General features: G+C 36.4%; 1 protein-coding gene across 15 annotated transcripts in view; it reads right to left on the bottom strand.

Annotated features, from left to right (window-relative positions):
* Positions 1-25665, bottom strand: part of HDAC9 (histone deacetylase 9) — a 456848-nt gene that overhangs the window by 76945 nt on the left and 354238 nt on the right. For 13 of the 15 annotated variants that reach the window (XM_027639053.1, XM_027639054.1, XM_027639060.1 and 10 more), the window contains 4 exons: positions 21594-21649; positions 21264-21351; positions 16837-16956; positions 16414-16511 (listed from right to left, as the gene is read on the bottom strand). In XM_027639053.1, coding sequence (XP_027494854.1) covers positions 16414-16511; positions 16837-16956; positions 21264-21351; positions 21594-21649 — 362 coding nt within the window. Of the gene's footprint in view, positions 1-10406; positions 10420-16409; positions 16512-16836; positions 16957-21263; positions 21352-21593; positions 21650-25665 lie in introns of those variants that run through there. The other 2 variants (XR_003526977.1, XR_003526976.1) reach the window with 2 other exon arrangements.

Raw genomic sequence — 25665 nt, 5'->3', positions numbered from 1 at the left:
CAGGAATTAATGAAAGTAACAAAGCCAAACATTTACTGTTGGCTCAGCCAGTGATTTGCTGCGTGGTCTCTATATGTTTTGAAAATACACAACAGAACACCATCACATCAGATAATGGTTACTTTATGTACTTTATTTTTGTGACACTTCCTTTTATTAAATTGAAGATTTACAAGCAATTGTAAGCAATGTGAAAATTATGAAACTATCAGTTCCTCACCAAAACAAACAAACAAACAAAAAACCACCACTCTTTTTACTAATAAGCATTGTACTTCCTCGAAAACCTTGGAAATAAGTGATTCAAGCATCCAGGGAATTTCTTTCTGCAATAAAATGCTTCCTCCATCACTATCCTCTGCTTGACTTACATCACCCGCCTAAGCTTTACTTTACAAAGTTTATAGACAGATGTGCAAAGGTCAAATTAAATCACCAGTAAATTTTATAATTCTATTTCTTCTGGTAAAAACATCATTAGGCATATCTGCAAGGTATGCATTAAATCATGAATAGATTGTATAATTGCACTTCTCCTAGTTAAAAAAAATCTTTTCCAGTATACTATAATACTATTATAACATCATAGATGCTCCTCTTTATCACATTAGCCTCTAAAAATGTGAATGCAGTTGATACTACAGTCAGACAAGGATTATGATTTACAATTATGGGCTACGATTAATAGCCCAACCTATCTCTTAGGAAGCATGGCATCAAAAAAAGAAGGTTTTGTCTCATTTTTTTTGTTATTAAAAATGTGAGCAAACTTAATAAAGAGCAGAACATCTGCTCATCTGGAAATAATGCTTTTAGGAACTCTCATACTCTCACACTATGACACCTACATCACTGTTTTCTCACAAAACAATCTTTTGTATTATAAGGGAAATTACTGTTTTCTGATAATTGTAATGAATTATGATGATTTCTAAAATTAGTTTCTCAACTCAGAGAGAGATTCATTAGTGCTAATAAAATATGCATCAAGATATAACCAGCTCCCTGTGATGTCGGCTATCAGTTTAACAGGTTAAAATTTCACAAAATGTTGATAAAAATATTAAAACCTGCTCCTTCTCTTTAAAGCATATAACCAATTTGCCATTCTACTAACATAAAACATGCTAAAATGACAGGTTATACGAAAGAGAAGAAAAATAATAAGACTTGAGGGTTCTTAAATAGGAGTCCTTTGTGTTAAAAAATCTTCAGCTATATGTACCTAAATGTGCATTATAGCATATATTTTATTTATAAAATAACACAAGGTGGAACTATCTCAAATATGGAAGCCTTCTATAGGAAACAGTGCTGCCTTAAGGAAAGGGTTGAATACTCTGAGGAATGTATCTTTCTAATTTTTATGAAGGAATCCAAGATATTTTCAAGGATTTAAGAAAAACAGAAATATTAGCTCCATGAAAACAAAACAAACAAACAAAAACTCATAAAATGTACAAGCAAACAAAAAAAATACCAACAAAGGAAATAAAAACCAAAATAAAATCTCACAGAGTAGACAGCAACAGAAGTGATTTTTCATTTGTTTCTAATTTTCCTCCTGAGTTCATGGAAAAAAAAGTTTGTGTATCTTGATCTGAACTTCACTAGAAATTAATATTCATCAATATTTCTTTTATTAAGTGTTAGTGTTGGCAATATGGGATCTGGCACAAATCTGCCAATATGATATGCTTTCATTAGTCTCAGGAGTCCCAATCTGCAAACATAAATGCACATGTGTAACTTTACTCAGGCTAGTAGCCTAACCAACTTACTAATAAATTAATATGTAAATATATTTGTCTAAGCATTTGCAGGATCCGTCCTGTATTTCCCAAGAGCAGTCTTCCCAGGAACCTCGGTGGCCCCTAACTATGGATGCTGAAGCCTGAGAGACTTCTCTCCTGCTACAGTGTGCCTAGATCTGAAAACCAATTCATGCATAGAAGTTCAGCTTCTTTTTTTCCAGCAGCACCACCAGCTGGAGCAGCTAAAGAGATTAGGACCAAATTCTGAAAGCAATTATCCTGAAGCGAATAATTCACAACTAACATTGCTAAAATACCTCAACTGTTGCTTGCCCTTAAGAGTACTTCATAGGAGCTTTTCTGGTTTTGGAGAGCACGTTACAAGTTACCCTGAAGATATCAGGCTGGTTGTAAGGAGTCGGTTCTGTAGGGTGTCAGGTCTGCAAACACACCATAGGGGTTTCCTCACTTATTCTCACTTCAAAGAAGCATTAAGAACAATTTCTCTTTATTACAGTTTTTAACTAGATTTCTTTCCCCTGTGATGATTAATTAGGCGTTTGTTACAACTTGCTTTCTTTCCACCTCTAAGAATAAATGTCCCCTTCTGCTAATCAGACACAAACAAAATGTTTTGAAAAGTAATCACTTGCTAAAAAAAATGGAAATTGGGCTTCTGTGTTGTGAGGAATGTACACACATAGCACAGTGAAATTTAACACGGGTAAATGATCTGACTACCTCAAAGTGAAGTTTTTGCCTTCCTACAGTGGCCTTTCACCCTGCCCTTTCCTCCAATCTGAGGAGAGCTGATGTTGATGGAACATATAATGGCTCCTTTCCTGTGTAGTAAAGTCAGCAATAAAGCTCAGTAATTAAGGTGACCGGGGAGGCCCAGCCCAGCAGGCTAGTGGTGTGGCGAACACTTTCAGAACTTCAAACAATATCAAAGTCACTGAAAAACGGGCCTAGTTCAGGACTGGTTTGAATTAAGCCTCACTTCCACACGCACTTTTCAAATCCAAGCTCAAACAAGAAAGCCAAGGCCTTCTGGATTTCATTAGAGCCAATTATCTTATCTGTTTCATCTCAGGCCTGACCCTAAGGCTGGCAAACAGCTATTCAGTGCGTTTGTGTGGTTGTTTGAGAAAGCCTCCAGTCAGCCAATGGCCTGAGGAACTGCTAATTAAAACACAGTTGCCCCCTGCCTCTAGTGATTAAATATTTTCAAGCTTTTGTAAATAATTTTTCCATTCTTTGCCCCAAGCCTCAGAGGTCCAATACATCCAGTAATTTATTTAGTTTGTCAAAGAATGCTGCTGGAAATAAAAGTATAATAGAAACTTAGGAAACTCTTGTATCTTGCATAACTTCTGCAAGTGACATTCTACAAGCTTGCAAAACATGTATATTGTTTCTTATGTAATTAAGCCTTAATAACCTCATTGTGTGTGAAGTGATACAGTGTATAACAGGCCCTACATTTTGTTGATAATCATCATGTTTCCTCAGATGTCAACAAGATATGTGCTCATGGGCTTCATGAGATCATAATGCTGAGTGATGTCTGTGCTTCTGAGATGGACGGACCCTTAGGAGAGGGTGGATCACACTTCGAAAGCATATTTGGGAAGGACTGAATCCTACCAGTAGCATACTTCTGGAACTGAAAAACAGCTCCAGAATACAGGTCTGTGCCCTCATGTTCTAAATAAATTTTGGTCAGTAAAATTTGCATAAAAGACATCTGGGCTAGAGGACTTAATCCCTTCATCTATTTCCCTTTTTCAAGCCCTGGGAAGACACTCACTTTTCCATGAGATCAGAGAACCTGATTCCAGCCTGGTTCTAGCCCTGGTCCCCCTCCAGTGCACCACCTCGTACCACCCCATGTCTCATATGCAGCCAGTGTCACCACTATTGGGGCTGTATACCTCTCATGCAACATGAGAGGGGGAGAGGAACCTATATCTCCTATATTAACCTCTTAACCCTTACATCTTAATATTCTCTTTAATAATACAAACATTTATATTAGTACAGTGCATTGGACGTACCGTCATGAACCAAAACCCACGGCATAAGACACTGCACAGAATCAATAAAAAGATAGCTCATGTCTTTGTACTCTATCACAGAATTACGGAATCACAGAAGCAACTAGGTTGGAAAAGACCTTTGAGATCATTGAGTCCAGCCTATGACCCAACGCCGCCTTGTCAACCAGACTGTGGCACTAAGTGCCACGTCCAGTCTCTTCTTAAATTCCTCCAGAGACAGTGATTCCACCATCTCCCTGGGTAAACCATTCCAGTGTCTGATCATTCTCTCTGTAAAGAATTTCTTTCTAATATCCAACCTAAACCTCCCCTGGCACAGCTTAAGACTGTGCCCTCTCGTCCTACTGCTGGTTGCCTGGGAGAAGAGACCAACCCCCACCTGGCTACAACCTCCTTTCAGGGAGTTGTAGAGAGTGATGAGGTCTCCCCTGAGCCTCCTCTTCTCCAGGCTGAACAACCCCAGCTCCCTCAGCCACTCCTCACAGGGCTTGTGCTCCAGTCCCTTCACCAGCCTCACTGCCCTTCTTTGGACACGCTCCAGCATTTCAATATCCTTCCTAAACTGAGGGGCCCAGAACAGAACAGGTGCAACCTAACTAGTGCTAAGTACAGGGGCAAAATCACTTCCTTGGTCCTGCTAGCCACACTATTCCTGATACAGGCCAGAATGCCACTGGCCTTCTTGGCTACCTGGGCATACTGCTGGCTCATGTTCAGCTTCCTGTCATTCAGACTATGGGGACTTGCTGAACTATGGGCAGAAGTGGTACATGCCAGAAAAACAGAAGCCATCTTAGCAGTATAGGAATTTACTGTACCATTTTATGTGAGGCAATATAGCAAAATAGAAGTGCAATAAAAGATTTCAAGGAAGCTAATGAAGGAGCCTTGTAGCTGTTTATGAGAATATACTGCAAGTATGAGCATTATCACACAAAAAAGCAGAAAACCTGTACCTGGTATCATGATATGTAAAATGAAATTCATAGGAGCATTCTAAGAATGACATTGCAATAATAAACAAAAAGGCTGAAAATCAGAAATCACTTTAGCTGGTTGGAATGATAATATATTCTGTATTTCAAAGACGTGCTGCAGAAAGAATTTGCAAAATTCAGACATTGCTGTGTTGTGACTTCCAACAGAGAAGGTCAAAGGTAACACAAGAACTTGCCTGACTGACAGGCACAAAAATGGTTTTGCCTATAGTAGTAACGGTTTGGGGGTAAAAGTTTGGTAAGGCTGAGATTGAACTAAATGCAGATTTCCTCAATTAGTATATCATATAATTACTATAAAATTTCCTGATGTACAGAGGAGACATATCTAGAACAGAAAAGCATTTTGTTGACAAACAATAATAGGATTGGCATTGTGGATGAACTGTCCTCTAGACAACCACAAAGAAGCAGGAGAGGGGACCAAGACCAAAAGTAGAACACCATGGAATCACTGAAGAAAGATCAAGTAGGAAAATACTGATTACAAAAAACAAGTTAAAGGAGCTACTTGAAATGTTGGGTGGAAGCCGGAGACTACCAAGTCCAGAAGTGAGAGAAGGATGAATTTTCAAGAAAAAGACCATTAGGGTAAATAAAAGTGGATGACATACAAGCTAAGAATAATGAGGGTAAAATCTAGACTATGAGTTTTGTCCCAGGAGGGGTTCATGCTAAGAGTGGTTTCAGAGGAAGGCTGAGATGCTATTTTGGAGAAGGTCTAGAACAGAACCGTAGAACAAAAAGCAATCTGTACACTCAAAGATAAATGGACATATAAGAGAACAGAAAAGCTTGTGTCTCAGGTAGATCAAATGATAAAAAGAATGAGGGCCTGGTGACAAGCAAAAGAGTTTGAGAAGAGCAGATGAGGAGCAACTTTGTGATCCGAGGCATACGACAGAGGTGTGGGAAGAAAAGGGGCTTTACGGATGCTGTGAAGGATCTTGTGAATGGTCAAATTATGACTCCAAGAGAGAAACGTGAAGGGAGGGAGAGTATTTGCAGCCTTGGAACATTATTTATACTGTTTAGTACTACTGGAAAAATATTTCCAATATTTGAAAGCTCTTAGATTTGCTTGGCAAGACCACAAAAGACAACATAAAAAATTCTGGGTTTGTTCACTGATTTTTCACATAGTGGCCAATGACTGAACTTAACACAGAGAAAATCAAAATGGGCTGAAAAACACTCATTCACGGCATGTTTTTACTCTCAGGGGCAGTTAATACTTAGCAGTGGCACATCTGATTGTACAAAGTGAAAATAATCACTGCCTCCTTGCTTATTTGGAAATTACTCTTGAAGCTATTACAAACAGCATTTCTTTTGCTGTCTTTGTTTGCAGTCTCTTATAAAAATTACATTGAAAATGATGGGCAACTTTTTGAAATACTTTTTCTTTTTAGAACAAAATGAGGCAAATGAGCAGATAATAAACTGGCATTTTCAGATCCAAAGGGGATGTGTTTCCATAGAGTTCATCACATAGAAATTGAGGCAGATGTTAATGAAGCATGAGGAATGAGAAGTCCCTGTGGCACAGAAAACGAAGTATTTGCTGAAGTTTAACAATATATTCTTAATCTGCAAACATCTTGGTTGGGCAAGTAGGAGGGTTGGATTGGATAGGGTGGTAATTAGCCCCTACTCTTCCATTAGCCTAATAATTCAGGACTAGACCAGTAACTTTTTCAAGCAATGTACTCTTTTACTAAAACATAATCTCTTTGTATATGTACATATCTTTGATATATTTTAGAGGGAGACTTCTTGTAAGTATGCAGAAAAAAAACCCCAAAACATTCCAAATAATCTGATTGCAAAGGCATTAACTTCAGATGTGATGAGCTCAGGTTCAAGTCACTAATTTGTAAGAATGGGGGACAAGAAATTGTCTTCAATCTTTCACGCTATCACAGAATCATCAAAGTTAGAAGAGACCTTAAAGACCAGGTAGCCCAACCATCAACCCAGCAGCGCCATAATCACCCCTAAAACATATCCCCCAAGTGCCGTATCCAGACACCTCCTGAACAGTTCCAGAGATGGTGACTCCACCACCTCCCTGGGCAACTTATTCCAATGTCAAACCACTAATTAAGTGATTTTTTTTCATAATATTTGATCTGAACCTCCCCTGGTGCAACTTAAGGCCAAGTCCAATTCCAAAGGGTTAGGGTTTTTCACTTAAGATTTTCTAGCTTCCTAGGGTGATGTCCTCACCATGAGGTTAGAGACTAACATTGTCACAAAAGGGTTTGAAACACAAACTTAGTTGTTTTCTTGGAAGCTTTCAAATAGTTTTGGTTTTGTTCCAGTTTAGAAGAAAATCAGATGTCATAACCACAGTTCCTGCTTACTGGAACTGCTGTCTTTAGTCATCTCTGCTTTAGTAATGTAGTCCCTGCATAGGAGGGACAAAGCACCAGACTCCAGTCAATTTACTGACAGGGAGAAAAAGAACCAAATTAGCTGCATCTTTCCCTTCAGCCCTCCACCATGTATCTTCTGATAAGCATGTACACTCCTATGCATGGCACAGGAGAAATGCATCCCAGACATAGCTATTCAACCTGGTTTATACTGCACTGTAATTTGTTTGGTTTCATTTTTCATTTTTTTAATATAAATTAATAATTTTGGTAACTTTATTTTAACTGCTGATATAAATATCAGAAGAAAGCTTGTGGTAGGTAAACATATAAATCAGCTAATTATATACTTCCAAAGCTTAGTTTGTTTCAAGGTATAACAACTCTTGAAACTGCTTGTATATAGTCTTAAAGATTTGATTGCTTAATTAGGTTAAATGTAGTCACAGTACCTAAGATAAGATCCTGCCACATGTACTTGGTGAAGAGCCTCTGATTTCACAAACTCTTTTAACAGTAATTTTTGCAAGAAGCTACTATTTTGTATAAGTAACAACTCTGTATCTTAGCTATGAATTATGTTGGTGTGCACGACTGAGACCTGCATAAGCTAATGACCCAAATAATCAATTTACTTCTAAATCCTGACCCTAGTAAACGTGATCACAAGACAAAGACTCCAGTTTGCCTGAAAAAAATATATACAATGGCACATCACTCTGAGAATTTTTCTTATGTTGCCTGAAAGAAACAATTAATATCTCAGAGCTTGAAGTCTGATGGATTCCTTCACACTGGGTAACAACTTGCTGTTCAAGAAGCTGCACTGATTTAATGGGATTACTCTTGGCCCAAGCAGTATTGTTAAAACCATATAATCATGAGTCATAGACCTCCCTGAACTTATTCACAGATATCTATTTTTGAGACATTTATGTTTTCATAGTTTGAAACTTCTCTCCAGAAGACCAAAAGCTGACTTTAAAAAGTAATTAAATACTTGGCTGGGGCTCCAACAGTATCTAGTAACAAGAACCCTCATAACATCTTGCAGCACTGAGTACAGTGCTATTCAGCATAATTCAGGATTTCAAAATCTGACTCTTGCCTGATTTTCTATTTTTCTTCAGAATTACTGGAGCTTTAATTGCTAGAATATTTTTTTTCTATGAAAAATACTTATTCCTTTCATGCAATTACATTATGGGCAAAGTGTAGCACAGGTACACAAAATCTTTAGGATAAAAAAATATCTCCAAGGAATTATTTGTGCAAAAGCATGAGAACATCTTTAAGCACAGATATGCCTTGGATGTACACATGCAAATTAACACTGAGACACAGGTGTGTGAGTACACATGACCTCACAACACTTCTCTGCAGTCCAATTTATGTTTGAAAGGATCAAAATAAAAACTTGCATTTCTTTTTCTTCTCTAAGAATTAAAAGAATAATAGTGGAGGTCTCATTAGCTAAGATGGTTAAATAAAGCATGAATAAGAACTGTGTAGCTGAAAGGCCTCTGTTTCTGCTGTTCTTGAAACAACACTTCTGTCTGATTCTGGATAATGGGCTTTTAATAAAAATATTCACCAAAGGAAAACAATTAAACAATACATAAAGCACCAGGGTGCAATCTAGTGGTTCTGTTACAGTCTGGAGCTGTTCCAGCAGAGAACATGTGGATATTTTTTACAGGCTACAGTCTAGTTCTCATAAGTTATTATAAAGCAACAAAATTTAAATTGGGGCTGGACATCTACACAAACACTCAGTGTTGCTGTGGAACTTTTAATTCAGACCTGAAATTTATCTCCATTTAAATGCCGCAGATATTTTAAATTTTAGGATAAAAATATCTTGCGCATTATTGCTGCACTTAATTTCTTCCAGGATGTTTTTGGTGATATTTCTCACCTTTCCATCAAAGTACTTGACAATATGGCAAATCTTTATCCACACACCTCTATTCTTTCATCTGTCTGGGTTAACAAAAATTGGAAAATGGTTATATTGGAAAAGAGTTCAGATATTTTTCAGTACTTTGAAACTACAGATCATGTATGACTTGGGGTTTTAATCAAATAGTTTTTAACCTGAACCACATAAACCTGACACATGCCATATTTTATTATCCTTTCTCCTCCACCCCCTAGTCTGCCATGTCAATAAAAGAAATTGCATCTGTAGAAAAGTAAGCCAACACTAATTAATTTCTGTAACGAAAGGTTTCACTTCTGAGTTCCAGTGAATGAAAGGAGCGTCATATACAGTTTTAAAAATCCTGGTACAGAAAAGGTGAAAATTTAGGGTATTTTAGTCAGAAGTTAGATTTTCCAAATAAAAATAAAGAAGTAGGAAGAACAAGAGGTCACAGGGTATAAACACTGTTGCCAGTTTTAGTTTTATTGTGAACTTTGAAGTATAAAAAAATGTTGAAAAGCTGTTTATACCAGTATTTCAAATGCTTTTAACTCTGCTTCTCCATTTCCTAAGGACTCTGTCCCCATCCCCATGATACTAATAATCTCAATGCTCAAAACATTTGTCAAGACAAGAAAAAAAGCATGAAAATTTACGATTATTACAAAACCTTCCCCATCACACCCAGAAAATATTCTAAAATCACAAATCATCAGGACTATGAAATATTTATATATGAAAATTATAACAGATATTTTAAATAATATTTCAAGCAAACTTGTGCCTTCTTCAAACTTCTTCAAAAGAAATTGCTCAGATACTCTTAAGTTACCTTTCTATAGCTGTTTGGTATACCTTTATTGGAATTCTCCTAAGACATGTTCTATGGCAGAAGGGAAAAGACATCTCTGGTTGAAATGTGCATCTTTTAAAGACACTTGGTAGAAGTCAACAAGGTCAGAAATGAAAAACTGATTGAAACTGTAACTTATAACTCTGCAGAATGCCGTGGGTGACTGAAAGCAAACTATATACATCCACACAGAAACTACTGTTTATATTTCCTAGAGCTTCCATGACTGTGTTCTGCTCACCCATAATTTTTCTTCACAAAAGCATTGCCCTTGACAATGCACAAGGACTGTGGATAACTAGCACTCTCAATGATGTCCATTTCCATTTGTGTAAATCATTAGCTACCTGTCCTACGTAGGACAGAGATTCTGCCTTCCTCTTTACACAATGAAATGCTGAACATATTGATGTCAACAAACAGATGAGAGAGAGAACTACAGCTGGAATAATCTTTACCAGTTATTACAAAGCAATATATTGAGAAATAATTAGTTTCCATTAGTAAAGATAAACATGGCATTTTGCTAGTTTGAGGCTACTGCAAATGGAGTTCACCGATAACACAATAGATTAAAGTTCTAAAGATGTTAGCACAGTCTACTTCTAGTTCTTTTATTGACTCACGAGGCTGAGCAGCTCACTTGGCTTTTTTTTCCTCCCTCCCATACTTTTGTCTTTTCATCTCTTTGAAGAGATACCAAACATTATCAAACATTTGAATCAGAAGCTGAGTCTTACCATATTTTTTAGATGCAGTCTAGCTACAATATAGCCTCAGCAGCAGCCTCTAGATATTACAGTCATAAAAAATTAATAGCATTAAATTATGGGTATTTAGAATCATTGTTTGAAAGAACTTTATTCTCAAAAGCTATTCTTGGTGGAATTCATTAAACATCACAATATACCATTGTACTATGACTCACTTCAAACAGTTAGGTACAGTTAGGAAAAAATGCTGAATTTTGTCTTCTACATTCTTTTGCTATGTTTATCAGAAACCAAGGTTTCTACTCAGTCAGAGAGTTATACAATATTGCAGAGCAGTGATGTCAAAATAGCCATAATAATATTCAAAATAATATAAATCGATGGTTCGCCCTCATGTGGTGCATTTAGCTCATTTCCAGAAAATAGCCAAGCCTCAGAGATAAGCAATTAAAATTATCTGGCAACTGAATACATTTCTAAACAAAGACAGATTGAAAAAGACTAGAAACACTGTATTTTGAAAGAAGAAAAATAGGAAAGGACATGACAGAGATGATACGAAGGTATTTAAAATAATAATGTGAATAGGTTTCATCTACACATGTAGTACCTAAACAAATGGACATTTAATGAAAGTGGAAGAGTAGTGATTTGAGCTAAATAAAGAATTTTTGTTTTTCAGACACACATACTTAAGACCATGAAATTCAATATCAACAGGATACATGAAACTTCTTGAAGTTATCTCCAATTCCTCACTGAACAAAAAGTTATAAAAGTAGAATTTACAAGAAAATTAATTTAATTTATAAAAATATAGGCTAGCTATGCAAACTTAAATGAAAAAGCATAAGAAAAATATAGAAATATAGTGTTCTTCTTAGGGTATTAAAGTGTAACTTAAATGGTAAAGAAAATTTAGTATCCATACTGAAACAGAGTTAACAAAGACAATGTATTTGAAAACAACAAAAGTACATTTACAAAGTTTTTAATTTGAAATGTCAAAATTAAATGTCACCAGATCCAGAAATACAAAACTAAGGAAAAAAGAAGGGTTGATATACATCAATGAAGTCTCTCAAATAACCTTAACTATGCCCTGTATGGCCTCAAGATGACAATTAATATTTTTGTTAATATTTTTGAGACCTTAGAATACAAACAGTTTTAGATGTATTTATTTTCTCCCAAACCAAACACTGAGAACTGCAAGACAGGGTGAAGATTTTCTGCACACCTTAATTTTCTTTCATTTTTACATTTTAACACGTGGTTTCAAGTATGATTTTAATCTTGAACTTTCTTTGTTTAAAATTATATTTGCAGGTAATTACAAATGTTGTGCTATGTTTTAAATTAAATCGTAGATATAGTTAATCTTTAACTCTGCCTTAATGGCACCTATTTCTTTTTAATTTGGTCACCCTCTTAAATTAAAATCAAACACGTGACTGCTAAAAAATCATATTATCATACAGTGTTTCTAATCATTCCAAGAATCATACATACATATATGTTTCATTTTATGCAAGTTCTCATGGCCATGTTCATTGATATGCTGCGGATGTTTTATGTTACTCTGGAGTAGTGCAAAGCAACCAAAGCATACTGGCTGGTTAAGCCAAATTTACAACTATTTTTTTGAACAAAAGCAGTGCAAAGTGGTTGGAAGGCACACTTCAGTTTCCTTCTCTCTCTTGCTTCTCCCTCACTCTTCTCAACACTCACATTTGTTTCCACTGCCTCCTGTATCTTCTGTATTCTACTCTATGGAAAGCTCTCCTGCCCTCTGTAAACTCCAAGTACACACATAGACACATGTGCATGTACAAAACAGACCTGAGCCTCTGTCTGCTGCCTGTTTTACTGAGCACATCTGGTATAATGTGGAGCTCATGAAAATAATTATTTGAACATTACTAGTCACCCATTGCTCTTATTTTTTCTATAACTGTTGGCAGAAGAGAGCGGATTACATCCTCATAAACTCGAGTGTAAAATCATCCTCTTAGAAAATAGCCACCATCTCCTATTGCTTTCAAAGAGATTAAAGCAAATTTAACTTGAATAGGTGGAAGTAAATGATGAAACAAACTCTCCAGAGGGATACTCCAGGCCTTGAAAGTAATGTGAAAGAGCTGTGCCTTTTTGTTATCTTAGGAGAAAAGAGAGGCCTGCACTTAAAAAAAATGTCATTATTTCAAGGATTTCCGTAGCTATACCAATTGCTTAACTATGGTAAACATCAAACAACACTTTTCTGGCACAATTAAATGGTATAGTGATTTGATTACTGCACTTTTCATTATGCAGAGACTTCTCTCTCCTACATTTTCTACTACCTCCTTGTAGTTAACATGAGCAAACTCATCTTCTTAGTACAAATGGAAGAGAAATTAAAACATATTCTTTTATAAATGAATGAGCAGTCTTCATCTTAAAATTGGCTAGAGCCATTTACGTTTGATTTTGCCATAGAGTTAGTTCAAAAATACAATAAACTCTTCATGTAGCACTGAAATCAAAATGGCAGACACAAACCAGCATCATTATTTTTGCTATTCTCCACGATAGTCCCAGTGCAGCCACTCACTCAGCATGCCTTTGAAGTGACTACTCTGTATTATGCCTTCACATTTTCTTCATTTTTTTAAACTGAAAGTTGTTTTTTTCCTGAATAAATAGAAATACTTTCTCGAACAGTTTGAAGGAAGAGTGATGCTCAACATTATTCAGTCCTAAAAGGATTTACTGAAAATAGATTTATCTAGTGATTTTATGCAGTGGAAAATAACTAATATTCCGCTACCTGCATGTATATATATGTAGATGTGTAAATGCTTACACTCTTCTACAAATATATTCTGGCCTAAGAACAATATACCTGATATCAAACACATTGTCATGTATAATACCTGATTATGAGCTGAACTCTAGAGACAGAAAAAAAGCTTTGGTCTTTTTTTCTGTGGACATTATCATTCAGAAGGATTTCTGCTGTGAAATTTGACAGTCAATCAAGCAGTAACAAGTTACTTAGTGTCAAGGCTGGTGACACTTCGAATATGTGCTGGGTGCAATTCTGGGATGAAATAAGGGCTCTGCTGGTGAGAAGGTGAAAGCTATGTGCACCCCCTAGGGATTTTCAGATTATTTTAATGCAAATTTCTCAGTTCCTAAGAACTCAAAGGATTAAGCTCTGGAGGCTGCCCATAAGCAGAAAGCCTTGGCTTCTCTCCAAACAGGTTGCACTCATCTGCAAACTTACACCTTGATTACAAGGGACAGGACCTTCACCAACACCCATTCCTGCCTTCATTAGGGACTAAATACTGAGTAACCTCTCTGTGTACTGGAGTCTAGGTATGATGTCCCTTATTTTTCTCTTAAAATTGAAGATGTTCAACCTTTTTTCCACCCCTTAGTTCAGATCTTGTCTGTAAGTCTGTCTATAAAACAAAGTAATTTAATAAAAAATCAATATTTTCCTTTCTATGAAACCCACTTATTTTCTTAAAAACTGATTGCAGGTCAAAATTCCAGAACAACAGCTGACTTGCTGGGATATTTTACCAACTCTTCTGTTCATTTTCTCCAAGACTGTACCTTCCTTTCTATCTGTGGCTAAAGGATAAACTGTGGGTCTCTCTTGCCTGACTACTGTCTCACAATTCTGTTCTGGTCAAACTGAGAACTCAGGCTACATTATGTGTGACACTTTGGATAATAGCAGGGATAGATTCTGGTCCACGGATAAGGTGTCTACGAGGAGTTGTAAATTTACCTACCATTCAGACTAGATGCATAGAAAATAGCTACTGGTCTATCCCACGTACTTCACAAATTTTTGTATTCACCCTTCAAATTTCCATGCTGTTTGCTTCATTGATCCCCACTCGAAACCATCATACCAGTCATACTAATCCATATCAATAAGCCCTACAGAGGGCACAAAAGGGGCTGAGAGGTAAGGAAACATTTCCTGTTGCTGATACTTGTTTGGAGAAAAAGAAAACAGCAGTATCTATTGTAATCAAGCAAGGATATTATAATTCTTAAAAAAAAAATAAAGGCAATTGGCTATTTAACACAATGTGTAATTTTCACATTAATTACAAAATTAATTACACAGTTAAATGGATGCATTTCAAATAGCAGCATTACATTTTTCACCATCAGCAATTTACTAAAGGGAAATCCTAAGCTTTATTTTGAATTTATGTGACTTAAAAATATAATAATTACAATTAAGTGTATGTCTGCACATGGTTAGTCAGTGTGTAGTAGCTTACATGAATTTTATTTTCCTTATTTCACAGAAATAGTGCTGCTTTGCTTAGGCATAGAGATTGAAATTCCCTCTAATTCTGGAGTAATAGGCACAGCAGCAATATTAGCTGCTCCAAACTATTTACTAGTGTGCCTTAAAACAGAACTGTGAAGTTCGTATTTGTAAATGTATTATTAAGCCCATGTATTTGCCATCAGGATAGCAGTGGTACCAATTATGGTTACAGTTCAAGTTATGTGAGTCTTCTGTTGAATAAGCTGCAACCACCATTCTCTGCATAAATAGATGGCCACATTACCTCTATCATTAGTGGAACAGTTTGGATCCAAATCAAGAATGTTGGGGTGGAAATACCAAATATATTAATATCAGACAATAATACCAGTTATTTGAACCATCCAGTTCCTTAACCTATATGAAAATCTCATCAAAGAATAAGATGTATCCTGGAAAGAGCTTGAGGCAATACTGAAGTGTAGGAAATTTGGAGCCTGCCACTTACTATTTGTTTAGACTCTTTCTTAAATACAGGCAAATGGAAATACAATTAGAACCTTTTCCACAACAAGTGGGATATTCTGATAAATGCACTACTTCAAACTAAATATCTTAAAAGAGATTGGAGATACATGTTGGTTGTCTCATTGTCTTTCCTGCATACCATTTTCTACTAAATGAAAACCTCCTTACAAATATGTAGCATTTGCCCAGTCTCGAAAGGTAAGTTGCTCACTAAATCCTTCGATTAAACTGCATTACAATGAAAGGAAATGGTGTATGTAAGACAGGACTACTGAAACTCTAAAAGACTGTGTTTTAAACTACTTTTCTCTTCTCTGGTCCCATGAAAATAACACTAAATATTATGATGCATCACCTATGAAAGGATAAAATTTCATTAGAATTAGCTATTGAAAGTGAAGAGAAATAGAGCATGCAACATTTCCTATCATTCTTACTGTGATATTTCACAATTATTTACTTTTAGGTAAATAATTACTTTACCAAAATTCACAGAAAAAGCTAATGCTCAAATCTGTGAGCATCATGAGTCTTTTAAGTGAATGAGAGACACTGGATTTGGGCCATACTTCACATTACTTTCTATCTGCTCTACTGGCATGTAACTGCAATCAATGTGAATGTGAACAGCAATCTTCTTCTGCCTGGTGTAAATACTTGTATTCAAATGTTATAGGTAGTCATTTTTTAAGGAAAAAAAACAGTGACCAATTAGTAACTAGAAATTATTGTTAATTCTGCATGGATGATCACAACAATTAAATTATCCTTTTACATTATTTACTAAACTCTCATATACTGGGATACCAGAATTAAGTTCATTTCACCATAGGTCATTCTCCTTACTTTCAGTATTACATTAGCTCTTATGTGCTTATGCTCTACAACTAGTTTTCAAAACTTTTAAAGGTACCAACCTGAATGCTGCGAGATACTCAACATCACCCATAGGGGGGTCCAAGCCACCTGTCCAAGCGATATTTATGTTATACCCTTCACCAGGGCCACTTCCAACCTGAAAAAGAGGAATAAAATGCTAAAAGGAGTGGAAAAAAAGAGGAAAAAGGAGGAGGAAAAGAGAGAGAGAAAGGGAAAAAAATTCTCAAATGTGCTTTAGAAACAAACATCAAACAACATGTCAGATCAGCCTAGCCTTGTTTGACAAGGACTGCTCTGGGTTATGCACTTGTTCTCTACTGGTCCCCTGCTCCCAGTGGACAATTTGGTAATCTGGTGTAATTTAAAGAACCAGAGAAGGACAAGAAAATTAGGGGTAATCATGCAAAGCAATTACCTGAAAGATACAAATAAAAATGGGGCTCTAAAGAAATAAACCTAACCTCATTTGGGGCTCCACTGCCAGGGAAGAAGTTGCCTTCATCATAGCGATGGAGGGAAACATACAGGATGCTGGGGTCAGCATAAAAAGCCTGCTGTGTACCGTTGCCATGGTGAACATCCTAAAGGAGAAAGAAAACAGATGACAAATGTAATAATGTCCAACTCAGTGTAGAGAGCTCAGTTCTGCTTTCTTTTACACCCCCCTCCTCTCTCTCTCTCAGTTTCTCTCCCTCTCCCTTGCCCTCCTTTTGTCTTTTCCTTTCCCCCTCCCTTCACCACCCCATACTTCCTGAACTTTCAGGCAAATTACTCTTTAATGCACTCATTTTTTAAACTGGCTTCTAAAAATCAGGAAACCATAGCGAGCGTGCCCTGGAGACTCCAGATGAGCAGTCATTGAGAAATCCCAGTCCTTTTGTACAATTAGATATTTATACACCGGCTCTTTGTACTCCTTGCCTCAGTGATGGAATCTAGCATCCTGTTTTATGGAAGAATTTTATGACTTATTAACTGCCAACAGTTCATAACCCCTCAGGCTTAATTAACTAGCCTCATTGGCCTCTGAAGAAAGACTAATGTTTAAACTACAAACTAGTATTTTGCAGAAGGATCTATGGTTTACAGAGCTTTTTCACAATTCTTGACAGAACACTAAACATAAGAGTATTCATTGATTTGCCAAGTTCCACTATTGAGGTCAAAGGCTCTGCGACCAGCTGAGTAAATTGGCTTTCTTGAAACATTCAGTTCAGTTCAGTCCCTCAGCAGTTAGATCCACATCAAAAGAGATGCCAGATGCAGAAAGGACTTCATACTTCATTTTTGCAAAATCATGACGGCAACAGTTGAAGACATAGGAATATGATCTCATTAGCTATTAAATCATCTGGCAGATAGGACGGTGCCTTTCACAATAGAGGAGTGACCTTGGCTAGTCTCCATATTTCAAACATTATATAACAACAGTGAAAAAATTCTGTCATTACATAAAATACTGAAAAAGAAATGCTGACAGCATATCTCTGTAACAAAGGCTGATGATGCAGGCTTTTCCATTTTTTTTAGTTTGTTTTTTACTGCTGTACTATGTGGTTAGGCACATAAGAATTCTACAATTAAAAATGGAGAATCCACTTGCCTTTCAGTAAAAGAAAAGTAAGAAAAAAAAAGTTTCTTCGCTGGCATTTCTAAGAGGCTGAAAAGTTATAGATATTATTAATTCTCCTCTGTTAAGCCATCCCTTTGACATTTCTGATTTAGAGAATAAAGAAGGAGGACAGACAAAGTACTCTGAACGGCAACACCCAGTCACCCAGTGTGTATTTACTTTACAAATGTTATGAGGTCTAAATCAAATTTAGTAACAGAGGAACGACAGTCACATTTTCCTCAGAATGCAAAGACCCCAGGAAGATTCAAGGTGTACCTCAAGGTGTACATTGTCAACAGCACAGCAAGCACTGATCACTGCTTGTCCTCCTTGCAGGTGATGCAGCCCATGACTTTTACCCACATTGCTCAGAACTCTCTACATTGATTGAGTCGTACTGCATTGTGCTTCACTTGGTCCTCCTCTGGGACCTCTGTAGGGTAATATTATAATGGTTTCTTTTCTCAGTTGAAAGTACTTGAAACAACATGAGGATGGAGTTACAGCCCAACTGTGACTTAATGCCAAGGGTAAATATAACACATTAGAGGTGCAAAGGAGTACACACTGGTGTGATGGTGTTGGAGACTTGAAGGCAGCCAGCGTAGTGTTAGAGGGTTCTGAGTGGCACATGAAGTAAACTCTGGCATGCAGACTAACCTTCAAAATCCATTCAGTCTTCAGCTGTGACAGAAGTGATTGGTTTACCCCAACACAGACTCAAATCCTGCTAACATGCATACAAGTATGGATGATCTTGGAATGAGGACTGCAACATGAGCAGCTGTGCTGGGCACATATACAGATCTGCAGGGATTATGACTAAAAACACAAAAGGACTTCATTTTGTGATTTTAGTTTTGCTTTTCCATGAATATTTGGGGCTTTAGATAACAGTTTCCAAATGGGAAGAAAAAAATACTTAAGTGGCATAGAGACACCTTTTTCTCCTTTTTATTTTTTTTTTTAATTCAAATCTCAAAGCTATCTTTCTTGTCTAAACCTTAATTCCACTAAGGGTTACTCAGTTTTGAAGAGCAATAAGTTCTCTGGTTAGACAAAGGAATGTGTTCTTTAAGACTGCGGATGTTAGCATGTGGGAAATGAGTTCATAATCTGCCCTTAGTAGATCAAATGTATTCAGGGTATGTAAGTCAGTTCAAAAACAGAGATTTATCCAAGTGGTGGGTAAGGGAAAAAAATGTCAGAGTTTTAGTGTAGAAATAAATGAAGGGAAGATTGATAATTAAAAAGTTAAGAATTTATATATGAAAATGTTGCAACTATGAAGACAACATTTGTCACTGGAGTATACTTTAGTGTGTGGGATTGGATATTACTTTTTAATATTTATATTGTAGTAACATGTATAACTGCCAACTTGCATAGGGATCCTGCTGTGCTAGTCACTATCAAAATATAGTCTTAAAGGTTAATTTCAAGTCTAACATCTGTAATTCCATTCTTTCCTTCAGATGCCCTAAGTTCTCTGTTGGTGGGAATAAAGACATCACTATTAACTTGTTCATTCATTCAGTTTGTCCTGTGATTTATCCATAGTTTGCATGCATAAGAAATCTTCCATATGAATTTTTGTACATCATTACTCTGACCATAGAGCAGACTGGGGACTGGACTGCAACTGCTCCAGGAACGAAGCAATCAGCATCAGCCATATATTTCTTCCTTTTCATCAGCTGAGTTATTCTGGCCAATGGGACAGAGTTAGAGAGAGGCTGAGCATTCCCTATGTACTTTCCTGGGCAAGGATAGGCAGCTTCACAGGTAATCATTTGCACAGGTAATGATTTGCACATCTAACCTTGCTTTGAAAAGCTGAAGCTGAATTTCTAAGTGCTTATTGCCTAAGTATGTCAAAGGGAAATGTTTTCTTTTCCTGACAAGGCAAATTTAATACTCACAGACAAAAAGACTTAAAAAAATCCACAAAATGCAAACTTTGAATAGGATTTTCCTATTAAAAATGAGAATAAACAGAGATTCTACTTTTGGCCAGCACTTACATCAATGAACTGAAAGATTCAAGTCAACGAACAAACACAACATATAGTAGAAGTGAATTTTTCAAAAATACTAGTTTCTGTTAGTTTATAATTATGTTTCTAAATTATAGGAGACCAATCTGAGAAATATTTGTAAAACATTCTAAGAATACTTAATCTACCCATATACATATACCACTAATTTTTCACTTGCCATTCCTTCTCCCATACTCCCCCTTTCTCTGCTTCTCTTCAACAGCCAGTACGCATGTTTAACTGAACAAAAGTGCTAGATGGTAAGGCCATGACTCCACAATAAGATTTAATTATGAGTGCAGATATGAACAAGATTTAGACTATTAAGCCCTGCACTTCAAAAACCCTTTAACATATTTTGTCTTTAAATCTTTTATCACCTGCAAAAATTAATTAAGTGCAGATGTAACAGGTTAGGTTTTGATGCCAGGGTTCATTTCCTGTCTATGCTTTGTCAGACACCCTATTACACCTCGTCATGAACTGTAGGAAAACAAAAATGGTGCTCATAAATCAGCATTCAACTTTCCTTGGGCTGTGCATTGGGCTGATCCTTTAAGTGCAAGGCAGAGCTCCAATTCATTATTCATGAAAATAATACAGCCAACATGCCAAATGTCATCTGCATTTAAATAATCCATTTGTTAAACATATTAAGTATTGTGTAAGAATGCCTTCTATTAAAATACAAGACTAATCCAATGAAGTGGTTTTTTAATCACATAGCTTTCCTTCAGGGAACCATCAAAACCTGACATACACAACTTGAAAGCTTCCTAGAGGGAATGACCTGTTGATTTGTTTAATAATATCGAAGTTGCACAACAAGTCAAATCATTGCTAGCTGGGCAAAGTGGCTAATTTGGTTATCAATGTAACAACATCCTTTAAAGAACATCTGACTATTTAAAGTTTGTATTCTGTAGGGAAAAGTAAACTTGGGTTCTGTAGGGTTATTTTAATGGTGGAAGTATCAATTCATTTAAGGACCATAAAAGTTGCCCTGATCTGTGCCTTCTTCTCATTAAATTGCAGTTAACACCATTAAAGTGAAACATACATGTTTATAGCTTCAGTACTGCCATCCTGGCTTTAATGAGTTCCCAAAATCAGAGGAAATGCACACCTTTATTACTTGTAGGAATTAAAAGCTGGAAAGTCTGACATATAAATACAAATTCATTATATTTTATCTAGATGCATTGAAAGTGTGATGCTTGCCAAGAATACATACCAGATCTACAATCAATATCTTGCCTATATTTAGCTTGTCTCTCAAGTATTTGGCAGTAATTGCAATTGAATTAAAAAAGCAGAACCCCCTGTGGAATAGAGAAGAACAGAAATAAGAAAGCAAATCAGTCAGGAAAATAGCTATAAATAATGTTCAGAGCATTTTAAAAAATGCTATATGATCTCTGAGGCCATAAATCTGCTTCTGGGAGTACCTGGAAAGCCTTTTCAGTCATCTGCTAACAATTACAGTTCTTCAGAGACATGCACAACACAGGTGATTGCCAGTAACCTTAGTGCTCCAAGATGGGCAATATTCCCTGGTACTTACATGGCTGTTGATTCTTCAGCATGATGGCCTGGGGGCCTTACAACAGCAAAGCCATTCTGTAAGAACAAGATAGGTTTTCAATTATCAGCTTAAAAAAATACTTGACTGAGTGCAAAACAGAGCAGCAGGCAGATGGGATTGAAATCTATTAGAGGCTCTTTTTTTGTCCAATCACCCACTCACAGTACTGCCAGAAATAATATAGTTGAGAACAGTGGCATATAAACTTACATAAATACACATATGCACATACATACATACACACACAACATGATCTAAAGAGAAGGAAAAAGGCAGGGTGAGAAAGCCCTTGTTATCAATTCTGCTGTCTAGAATTCACATTTAAAGGAAGCATCTAAGATCATGTAATGTTAATTTGCTCCATCTTGACATGCTTCAAAATCAAAGTAGTTTGAGGTTTATATTTTACATGATTATCCACTGTTGACCTTACCTCTGTATGGACTAAATGATAAATTCAGACCCCCACACATGTACTTTCTAACAGCAGAAAAAGGGCAACAATGAATATCCCATATTTCTGCAAACCGTAAATTAAACTTGGGAACCTGCCATGCTTGCAAGTTTAATAGATTCCCTAAAGTCATTTTCTAACACACGTTCTGGAACTGTATATAATTTTCATAAAGTACAGCACTAGGATCAGTGATGATCAAGGAACTTTTGCCTCTAGAGTCACTGAGGATAAAAGAAAAATGAAAATTCCTTCCTTCCAGTGTGGGTAAGGGAAAATGTAGAAGTTCTGGCAAGGTAGCTCTGTTCAGAAAGTCAGATTATATATTAAAGAAGCAAGTGTTTCATAAGGTTGTGTATCATATCAAATTTCTCTTACAACGGATTAAGAAATAACACCACTGCTTCATTACATTTACTCTTTATTTCAGCTACTCAAGATGGTTTATTCTACTCAGCTATATATTTGCCATCAAATTAATGATGATTACTACATACATAAAAATAAGAAATTGTAATCTGTACATGAGATATCAGCCAAACTTGTATTTTCACATCGCCTCACACAAATACCATCGAGCACTGTATTTTCGGAGAGGAGGGGACAGGAAAAAAAAGACTGGAATATTTCTGTATTTAATGATCTTTATTAAAGGAGTCCAGTTCAATATACTCAAACTAGATAAATGTGAATGTTCCAACCTTCTCTTATCTGAAACAAACATAACAATCATTAAACTTTCACTCACACAGGTGTAAATAAGGAGAAACAACATGGCAGTTAATAGAGTTAGACTGGTTCCTGTGAAATCTGTTTATTTACAATCCTATGGATGTGAGTTTTGCGTGTATCTGTGCAATTGTCTACCTATGTTGATTCACTGGCATTACTTTATAAACAAATACTATCAGGTTGTCTCATTTAATTTGCTGCTAAATGTAATCCAAGCAGTCAACTTTTGTGGAGCATGGCCAAAGCTCTATCAGACTTCAGTAAACTTAAATTACAATGCAAACAGAGTGCATCTGTAACAGTGGTTCTTCTGGCCACCATTTAAAGAATCTGAAGGATTTGACAGCGTGCCTTATTACGCATTAAATGTCCACACTAAAAAACCAAAACCAACCCCAAAAAAATACAACAACCCAAAAATTAAAGGCACAAAAAACACATACATTCTGATTTAGGCAGGCATTCCTGGAGGTGGGATATAAACTGCCTATAGATCAAGCACACCAGCAAAAAAAAAAAAAAAAAAGGCCTTGTGGACTGCAGTAATCCACAGAACTAAACCAGCTTTAGACTTAGCTAAAACCCTATTTCTTATCCTTCTGAGGGTTTTTTAACATTTCCTTTTCACACAAAATATGACTTAGAGAAGAATTCAGTAAAGAATTCTTTTGTAGCATTCATGAAAAAACAAAGTATGTGTATGCTGAGGAATGTACAGATAATGATGTGGAAAAAAACTCAGCAAAGAGGGTATTACTAGAGAGAGAGCATGATGCTACCTGTATTTTGTTCTCTCAATATTTTTACAAATTTGGAAAAAGTCCATGCAAGGCTTACAACTGCCCCTGCTCAGCTCACAGTTCATTATCTAACTTTATCAGCATTCCCGAGAGATCAATATAATTAAGACGATTATCTCTGGGAGGATTTCATGGGGCAATATAGAGACAGAAAACATCAATACTGTTGTTTTTGACAACATGGCAGTACAGTACATGCTTCTCTTTTCTGTTCCTTTATTCTGACATGACTCTTTGGAAGTCCCGTTCTATGACATCTAGTGAATTTCTGCAATCAGAACTTAACTATTACAGTTCTCCATGAGCATGCAGGACATTCACATCAGGTGACCATATTTTACATGTTTTTACATTACAAAATGTTCATTGTTCACATGGGAAATTTTCTTTTTAAAAAATACAATGCATATTTCATACCAATGTTAAAACATATAGTCGAATTATACCAAATACTGAAAAATAGTTACCATACAGTACTAACAGCAACTTTTGTGCAATTGATAAAAACACTTCATCTGTCCTCCTTTCAAGCTTTGCCTGAACACAGTGTACATTAGCACAATGGAATGTGAATTCTTTTCTTTAGGCAATTTTTAAATACCAGACAGTGAGCTCAGAACAGTAGATAAAAAGACAAAAATCTGGTTTAAAGACAGAAAGACTAACACAGAGCAATATGTTAAAAATTAAGCCAACACACATAAATACAAAGCATTTTTGTACAGAGCCTTATTTATACGAGGATACAGACACCTTTATAAGTAGACAGAACATTACACTGACTGACAGATGTGAACATTAGAAAAAGGATTCATGCGTGTGCCATTATGTGATTACCTTTATTTGAGCATAAAGAGTAAAGACTGAATAGAGATATTCTACAATCTGTGCATATTTGAATAAAAAAGGACGAGAAGTCTATCCAAATTCAGTTTACACAGATCCCTAGTAGATAAACCCACTGAGTTGGACCTTTAATGAAAACTAAAAAACATGTTAATATTTTTCCACAGTAAGCTAAGTATTCTCTTCTTTCATGACTCTAAAGAGATAGTTGGATTTTTGATCTCCAGAGGTGCACATCCTACTGTGGCCTTCTTGTCTTTGCTGGTAGAGTTGATTCCTTTCTGCAGTGTGCTCAGTTACAGTACTGGGCTACATCATGCCCAGGCCTCTCCATGAACCTTTCCAAGACAAGTACTCAAGACAATACCATAACATGGGTGGTTAATTCATGGCTTGGGACTGGACTGACCACCTATTGTGGAGTTCCACTGGTGTTACTATTATACAAGGTGGTAAAACGAGACATAGGCAAGTTTTCTCTAGGGCAACATGTGGTCACTGTAGCAAGGTGTGAATGACTCTTCCCTTCATATGACAGTGAGGAGCTTGCTCTGCCTTGATTCCAAGTGGACCAAAAGTGACCTGGCCAGTCAGGTACTCCAGGTATGGTGAGAAGTCTCGCTGAGAAGCAGTATATACTAGTTTCAGTCTGGTACTACTCTAGTAAAATTATCTGGCTTTTTGTTACTGCAAAAAAAGCCAGTGCCATGCAAGAAATAGCAATGAATTCCAGCAGGTACTCCAAGAGCACTTACTGAAGCAGCAGAAGACCCAGGTTAAACTACTTCTTCAACATGGGGATGAATTTCTAAATATTTTTCCCACACCTCTGTGTATTTAGATTATGTGGTCCATAAAGTAGATATTGAGACACATCTTTTCAGTGTGAGATTTCTAACAATAGGTCTAGAGTCATGCATGCTCTTCCTCAGCTCTTATTCAGACATCAAAACCTTGAATTATTATTATTATTATCACGTTCCTTCCAGCTGAAGGAATTGAAGGTCTTCTTGTATTTTAAGTTGTAAAGCCTTGTATGAAAGAGCAATACCATCTAACCCAACTATTCAAGAGGCAATGGGCACAAACCAAAACATCAGAGGTTTCATCTGAATATATGAAAATAAACTTTTACTATAAGGGTGACTGAGCAATAGAACAGACTGCCCAGAGAGGTTGTGGAGTCTCCATCCCTAGCTCAAGGGTCACTCTATTTGAG

Source organism: Corapipo altera, unplaced genomic scaffold (assembly GCF_003945725.1).
Source record: "Corapipo altera isolate COAL_440 unplaced genomic scaffold, ASM394572v1 44, whole genome shotgun sequence".
Classification (NCBI taxonomy): domain Eukaryota; kingdom Metazoa; phylum Chordata; class Aves; order Passeriformes; family Pipridae; genus Corapipo; species Corapipo altera.
The sequence above is the reverse complement of the archived record's forward strand: the minus strand, read 5'-3'. Positions and strand labels throughout refer to the sequence as shown.